Source organism: Seriola dumerili, unplaced genomic scaffold (assembly GCF_002260705.1).
Source record: "Seriola dumerili isolate Sdu_G_001 unplaced genomic scaffold, Sdu_1.0 BDQW01000733.1, whole genome shotgun sequence".
In the NCBI taxonomy this organism is placed as follows: Eukaryota; Metazoa; Chordata; class Actinopteri; order Carangiformes; family Carangidae; genus Seriola; species Seriola dumerili.
In genome coordinates, this window is record NW_019174988.1 from 106,206 (window position 1) to 114,617 (window position 8,412).

Below are 8,412 nucleotides of genomic sequence, written 5' to 3' on the forward strand. Positions count from 1 at the left end.
GAAACAGTCATTTTAGTGTAAGAAATTACACAAACATTTTATGGCCTTGTAGCATCAGAGCCCCATTCATTGTTACAGAGCAAACCGGGATGAAATTGCACATTTTAAAGTCTTTATAGAAGCCTATTGGGGACTATTAAGATAATCATGTAAAGCTGAAAATGAAAACGTGATTCCATGGTAGCAATGTAATTTTTCACACGTGTTCTAGGATTATACTGGACTTGACTTGATGAATATGAGCAAAGCAGCAGAAGCAGTCAGCAGGACATTTCCAGGGATGGATGAGTGGAGCTGAGAAGTGAAAGAAGAAGAAAAGAGGAGGGAATGAAAACAGAGTGATCCGGAGTAGATCGAATAAAATACTGTATGATAATATTACAGTACATGTCCATGTTTATTATATATGTTTATTTATACTATGATACTATTCTTTAAAGAAATGTAATATCATTAGAGTAAATTTTCTTCTGTTGGCCTCATATTCAGTTCAGAGTTGTGAAGACATTCACTTGGCCTCGTTTTGAATCCATGACTGCTCAGTTAGAGCAGCACGTATTATTATGGTCTGGATTTAAATGTAGATTTGTCATCTAAACATTAAATCTGTGAACTCTACTCCAGCATAGTGTAACAAAAATAGGTGTCAAGATTAGTGATGCTGTTTATGCCAGATTCATTCCCCACCTATGTCATATAAATTCAAAATAGTCACATCAGACAATTTTTGCCTCTTTTTATGTGACAGTAGGGAAACTTAATCATTGTCAAAATCTGTTGTGTTGTGGTTTCAGAATGATGGAGACAGAGAACAATTAGATTTAAAATATGATGCAGGTTTAGGATGATTTTTTTTTTCCTGGGCAACTATTATGTTTTCCCCAAATGATGTACAAATGGCTTGCTACAGTAAATAGTGCATTCAACTGATGTGAATGGGTAAAAAATTCCCCGGGGGAGCATGTCCCCTGAATATCGGCTTTTTATATACAGTCTATAATATCGATTTAAATTGGGGCTAATCCCTGAATGTTAAAAATGTCTGGCTCTGCCCCTGATATCAAACACAAGGTATTACGAGATTGTTTTAAATTCATCATGGTTGTGACTCCAAATAAGATCTCATAGTTTGTAGTAAACTTTTATACAAGTGTGAGATTGTCTTGTTTGCAGCTACAGACACTACAGATACCAGAAAGTTGCAGCTCAAGAAACGCCCAAGAAACACAATAAGTGATTGACGTGTGGTCCAACCAATCACTGTGGATGTAGGCGGGATTTCCGGTGACGTTGACAAATCAATAATGGTGACAAAAAAAACTTTAGCATGTCAGCAAAACAACACGGAGGGGGAGTGAACTTATGGACAGCAGTCATATTTTGAAGAAACATTATAATATATTCACCTTATTGTGAGCAGTTTCAGTTCAGCCGAAAGGTAATTTGACTAACGGCGCTACATATTTGATAAATACTGGCATGTAACAACTCAGGGTTCTGCTAACGGTCCGAACTTTCTGACAGGACACAGTTCGGTTGAGTCTCTAACCAGAGCTAGCAGACTAGTTGCTAAGCTAACTAGCTGCAGCTAGCGGTTAGCCAAGTTCCCCGAAGATCAAGCGAAACTAAACGCTCAAAAGCGTCCATGTTGTTTGTTCCGTGAAACTTTGGGCTTCTCTATTTTATATTAAAGTCAATCGCTGCCTCTACAGATGTCGCCAAAGTCATGTCAGGCGTTTGACTTTCAGCTAAAGTTTGATTTTTGATGGCATATCCGTGATGGCCACCAGTTTCGGGGAAGCCATGATTCAGTCAGAGTTGGTTGCACAGAACCGAACTGAACGGCACAGAGATTGACAGACAACAACGATACAGCGCTAACGCTAGCCTACTTATATCATTTAAATCGCGCTATTTATTATGTGTCAGTGGTAAGGAGACATTAATTTTATTGCTGTAAGTTCAATACTGTCTGTTTTTATCAAAAAATGGTAATTGGTTGAGCATTTACAGAAGTCATTAGTAATTACGATACCGACAGCCTTACTGTAGCATATCGGAGATGGGCCATTGTGTTATGCTCATAACGGAAAGAATCTATGTATTTTAAGTGTAACGTCAGGTGAGGCAAATAGGTGTGATATCTGCATTTGGGCAACAGTCCTGTGCAGGAGCAGTCATGGCTCTGAGGTTTGACAGCAGAAAGTAAAAGATTGACAATATCTAATATGACAAAAGTGATCTGTCAGGCTGATACAATAGTGGATGGTATTTTCTTGTTAGCATTAAGGTTGCAGCACCACGAATAGTTTTTAGTCATCAGTGAACTTCATGCAGAGTGCAGAAAAAAAGCCTTAATCTTAGTTGCTGTGGCCACTCTTTGCATTTAAAACAGCCCCAATTCCTCTCTGTACATCTGTTCACAGTTTTTCAGGTACTTGGTAGGTAGGTTGTTCCAGCATCTTGGAGAACCTGCCACGGTTCCTCTGGGGATTTAGTCTGTCTCAGTGTCTTCTGTCTCTTCATGTGATCCCTGACTCCATGATGTTGAGATCAGGGCTCTGGGGGTCAGACCACCGGTTGCAGGACTCCTTGTTCCTCTTGTCTCTGAAGATACTGCAGTTGTTTATGAGTCTGTCTGTGTGTTTGGGCTTGTCCTGCTGCAGAATGAATTAGGGACATAATCACACCTCTCTGATTACACTCCATGATGGATAAGAATCTAAACATCTAAAGTGCCTGAAACAGTTTGCACAGTAATGTATATGTTATGGTTGATGTTGTTGTTGTTACTCAAGACTTTTCTGGTTCAAAATTAGACTTGAAAGTTAGTTTATGTATTTTTTTTTTTTTTTTACTGGAAATTAAATTAAAGCATGTGTCAGGTCTTAAGCTGCACACTCTGCCTCTATGAATCACTGCCCAAGATTCAGGTATTATTGACAGTGGACAGTGGAGAGGGGTAACGGCATGCAACAAAAGTCAGTCACAGTACATGGCACACATCTTAACTACTAGGCCACAAGGACCTCCCCCTGATTTATGTGTTCATTGATTAAATTGATTTTTTGTTAAAATATGTCTATACAACATAATCCTGTTGAAGGAAACTGCTGTGTAATAAAGAGTGCAGACAATTCAAACAACAAAATTTTGTTATACAATAACAGTGTTAATAATATTCAATTTTATTGTGGCAGTCAAATCATGTTCTTCCTTTTTTTCCCCTCTAAGCTGTCTGGTGTCCCACCAGCAGTTCAGTAGATGTCCACCCCCTCAGACACGTCAGGTGGTATGTCCCATCCTGGCCCTTCTCCGGGGGCAGGTCTATCCCCAGGGCCCATCTTGGGCCCCAGCCCTGGACCGGACCCCTCACCAGGCTCTGTTCACAGTATGATGGGACCCAGTCCTGGACCTGGAACACCCAATGCACCTCATGGCATGCAGGGCCAGGGGCAAAGTGATTACTCTCAGGACAGCATGTATCCTATGCACAAGGTATAGTGTACCTGCAGCTGCTATCACTGCTGAATAAAAAGATAATGGATTAGAGAAGTACCTATATAGCATATATATAGTTATATAGAAACATTGTAATTGTCTTTGTGGTTTTTTATGTTTTTTATGTTATGTGTTTATGACAAAAATGGTAAAATGGAGGAATCTATAAGTGTCAGTATGTCTCTGCTCTGTTTTTATCATCTTCTTACCTGTTCAGCTCTCTGATCCCCTTTTTGACATTGTAATGACCTAAGATGAATAAAAAAAAATACATTTTGCTCTAGGCAACGTTTGATTGACAGACAGTGTTCATTTTTGTAGGTATTGATTCCAGGGTTTGGTTAGAAACTACAGTTTGGGGGGAAAATGTGTTGTTCAGTGCATTCACAAAGTTTTCAGACACCTTCACTCTTCACTTTTTTAAGATGCAACCTTATGTTAAAATAAAAACAAAGTATTTTTATGATTATTTTTTAGCATAAGTCAGCAACATAACAAAAACATTGTGTAAAAATTGAAGGGGTCTGAATACTTTCCGAACGCATTGTATTAATGAATTCGTGTGAAACTTAAAGATTTTTTTTCTATTTTTAGCCCATGGAGGGGATGAATGATAAGACAATGGCAGACGCGATGCACTTTGGTCACATGAAAGGTGTTGGGATGAGATCTCTGCACAGTGGGATGGGGCCTCCACAGAGTCCTATGGACCAACACAGCCAAGGTGTTGTTCTGCTTTGTTTTTAAAACTAAAAGTAGTGGGCTCATTGTTTTATTAGTTTGAGTTTGTAATACAGAAACTTTTTTTGCTCAGTAGGATCAGAAACTTCATCAATACTTGATGGCAGTGCTGTCAACCTTTTAGGCTTGTGACCCACTAAAGCAATTCCCCTTCACATGTCTACAGAATATTATCAGATCAACCATGTTGTAATTATTCCTTTTATTTAAATACCTTTTAAAGTCATATTTTTCCAGGCAATTTTTAGAGTAAACATTTCAACAAATGCCCAGTTTTGTCTCAGAAAACATGTATTTTCTGTTTTTCTGTCTTGTTAATAATCTTGTTACTCCTTTGATTTATTGTAAGATCCGTTACATGGGCTCTGACCTCCAGGTTAGAAACTTCTGCTTAAAAGGTACCAGTGGGATTTTTGGGTAAAATTAAACTCTTTCCTGTCTGCTTTAGGATACATGTCTCCCCATCCATCCCCTATGGGTGTCCATGAGCATGCTTCTAGCCCCATGTCAGGAGGAGGAGGAGGTGGGGGACCCACGCCGCCCCACATGCCTCCCTCACAGTCAGGTCCTATGATGCCCATGGATCCACAGGGAGGCATGTCCAATATGTCCAACATGTCCAACATGGCCCAGCAGGGACGGGGACCTTCTGCTTTCAGCCCGGTCCAGCTGCAGCAGCTCAGAGCTCAGATCCTCGCCTACAAGATCCTGGGCCGCGGGCAACCCCTGCCTGAAAACCTCCAACTGGCTGTTCAGGGCAAGAGGAGCCTACCCACAATGCAACAGCAGCAGCAGCAACAGCAGCAGCAACAGCAACAGCAGCAGCAGCAGCAGCAGCAGCAACAACAACAACAGCAGCAGCAGCAGCAGCAGCAGCAGCAGCAGCAACAGCAACAACAACAGCAGCAGCAGCAGCAGCAGCAGCCAGCACCTAGTGCCAGTCCTTACAACAGGCCTCCAGGTAGGCAGATCCAGTTTAACAGTGATACAAACTGCTTTATAATGAGCAAGTGAATCAGTGTTGACTTTGTCTGATGCAGCAGATCTGACACCCTTGCCACTTTAATGTGAACAAGGCCACCTCTAAGTACGGATATGGAGTTCATGTCTTTATGTGGCTTTGTTCTGACCTAAGAGTGTGAATACCTGTAATATGACCTGACAGCTGATGTACTCTGTCATGAACAATGTGTCAGTGTGCATTGAAAAAATGTGTTTTGCGTCTGTTGCATCCTAAAACCAGAAATTATTATAATCTCATATTTTATCAGATTTCTCTCAGGTGGTGCTTTTATTACTGTTATTATTTTACTCTGTTTATGTGGCTCTTTTGTGGCAAATGACCTAAAATGTGACCAGGGCTTTCTACCCTGAAAAGAAAAAAAATGATCAATTAAACATAAACATAAACATTTGTTTCTCCATTTTACTGTCATATAAAACAAAGATCAAATTCTAACATTTTGAGAAGCAGGAATTGTTTCATTCCTTCAAAAAAATGCATTTTCAGTTGATTGTTTACAAGAACAAACAAGAGTAAAATCACTCAACCCATCACAGGCAGATTTGATCTGTTTATGTCACAAAACAGACAGAGGAATAATATAGAAAACTTCTATCCTGTTGAAAGGTATGGCAATGGCACCTATAGGTGGACCCCAGTCAAGTCCCTGCCCAACCCCAGCCATGCAAGGCCACAATCAAAGCACAGGACCCAAGCCTTGGTCTGATGGTAAGAACTGTGTACACGTTCATAATAGCTTTGGCTTTTTCATTCCACACATCATAATCCAGTGTAGGAGAGAGAGGTTTGAGACTGACCATGTTGCGTCCAGCTGTTTGATGTGTAGTCTTGTATGAGATTCTCAAGGCAGTTCAAGGCGCTGGTTCGTTTTTTTTTTTTTTAAATTTCGAAATATTCAAAATCAACATCAAAACGTTTGGATGCCAATGTAGGCGGACAAAGGCAGGACCAACACCCGAAAACAGACGATGTAGTCTGCCATCTGTTGTTGCTGTGCTTGGCGCTAGCGTTGCTGGGAAAGCAGAGACATGTATGCATACAGTGACGTAATGACGTGGCTCTATGGCGGCAGTCCACCAGCCCAGAACAAGCACCTGGGTTCGCATCGGTGGAAAGGACAATAAAGGAGAAGAAAGATGCTGCAGTCCAAGACTGACTTCAAATACAGTGTAACAGCACCAGCTCTGAAGATGCCACATTATCTCCTGCTGCAAAGACAGAAATCTACCCTGATACGTAATTTGCATATGTTGCCTGGTCAACAATAATTTTCTCTCAAAGTCAGAAACAAGTGAGAATGTCGATGAACAAGACACAAATCCTAACTGGGAGATGTACAATACAGCAACAACACTGCAGTAATTTAGGAGAAATGTTATGATTAATACATTTTATAGTGAAATAAATTCCCAGTAGGATGAAGCATCAAAGTCTGCAAGTCTAATAAAATCTCCTTTACTTTGCCAAAGAAGAAGCTCCCCAGTTTTTTTATCCTATTGATGGCATTAAAAATGTAGTGTTTGATTTTCAAGGGTTTGAAGCAAGTTTTTGTTTTTTTAATATATATTTTTTAAACATTAAACCTCATGATGTCCCCGGTGGAATGATCATAGCTTTCATTAATAATAAAGGAGTGATCCACCTCTAGATAATTCATTGAGTTCACCACCCAGTTTTCTGCAGCTCTCAAAGCTTCAAACTTCACCCACACACACAAGCAACAAACACAGGCTTTTCCCATGTGTCTGCATCAGTCTAGTATATATCTATAAGTGTTTTTATCCTGGTAGTTTTGGTAGATCTTGTACCTTGCACATCGATCAGCTTTATTTAATGATTCATAATAATAATATGGCTGTGGGAAAAAAGTATACTATGATATTCTGTATGTCACAAACGCATGGATTCTCTGTTTGGAGGCTTCATTCACAACCATAATTTATACTCACCACTCAAATTCCACAAGTATAAGCACAGGATATTGGTTCAATAAACAAGCATCTTACAACAAATGTTTGAAGAAAGTCAGAAATAAGTAAATAAATACAAAGCCCCGATCGATAAATAATAAATAAATACAAACCCCCAATTTATGAAAAGAAAAATATCTAGATTCCCAATGAGGTCAATTTAAAACTGAATAAATCGGAATAATAGGAAGTCAAAACAACAACATGTGAGGAACCAGATTCACAGCGATTCAGAGGCATCAGGGTTTAGACTGAGGAGTGACCTTAGATTGTCAGGGAATTGGGGGAGTCCTCCCGGAGCTGGGTCTGGGAGGGAGAAAGGCCAGTGCTGTTATGTGCAGGTGTCTGGTGCTTTGCAAATCAGTCTAATCTGGTTTGTATTTGATGGAACTGAGGAAAACCTGGTTTATATGAACTCGTCAATCATTTATTCTGATCATGTCGTTGTCAACCTGCCCTACCCTACTGAGAACTGCCCCAGTAACAGTCTTTGGTCTCCAGCTCAGGGTGGTGACAATCAAGCCAACGCTCAGAAGCACCTCACCCCTGCCTCCAGTGGACGCCCGTCCCCTGCACCACCCCAGGCCACTGCTGTGCCAGCTGGGCCCATGCCAGGCAGCTCGGTGACCCCTCAGCCTCCCGGGCAGCAGGTGTCCCCCATGCTACAGATGCAGCAGAAGCAGAACCGTGTCACGCCGATCCAGAAGCCCCAGGGCTTGGATCCAGTGGGGATCCTGCAGGAGAGAGAGTACAGGTATTTACAGATATCACAGATGGATAATTTTCTTCATTCAATTCAAAAGATTTCAGGTGAGCAAACTTACAAAATGTCAAGAGGTTCAAATGTCAGCCTTTAACTTTTTGAAACAAACATGAAATACTGCTTTTTAGACAGAGTTGCAATGTAAACTCCCCCTTTTCTGGAGCTCAGTAGCAAGAGGTAGTATGTAAGTGATTTTCTATATTAAGGTTAGGCCTGGGCGACACGACTTCAAACCAATATCCTGATTATTTCAAACTTTTACCTCAATTACAAATAATGAACGTACACAGTGTTCTTTTTAGGTAGAAGTTGCTCGGGTTGAGGATTGTTGTTTGTCCTCTGTGTCGTGGCCTAATGTTAGTTGAATGGAGTTGAGACATGTGACTGTATTTTTTAAGGGGACAGTTCATGAA

The 8,412-nt window shown here is 40.6% G+C and overlaps 1 protein-coding gene across 3 annotated transcripts in view; it reads left to right on the plus strand.

Moving 5' to 3' along the window:
- Positions 1-1,348: 1,348 nt before the first annotated feature.
- LOC111236843 (probable global transcription activator SNF2L2) overlaps positions 1,349-8,412 on the plus strand; it is a 52,860-nt gene continuing 45,796 nt past the window's right edge. Inside the window, exons 1-6 of one of the 3 annotated variants that reach the window (XM_022765713.1) lie at positions 1,349-1,438; positions 3,235-3,498; positions 4,096-4,225; positions 4,691-5,203; positions 5,873-5,974; positions 7,738-7,990. In XM_022765713.1, coding sequence (XP_022621434.1) covers positions 3,265-3,498; positions 4,096-4,225; positions 4,691-5,203; positions 5,873-5,974; positions 7,738-7,990 — 1,232 coding nt within the window. In that variant the 5' untranslated portion in view covers positions 1,349-1,438; positions 3,235-3,264. Of the gene's footprint in view, positions 1,439-1,842; positions 1,932-3,234; positions 3,499-4,095; positions 4,226-4,690; positions 5,204-5,872; positions 5,975-7,737; positions 7,991-8,412 lie in introns of those variants that run through there. The other 2 variants (XM_022765714.1, XM_022765715.1) reach the window with 2 other exon arrangements.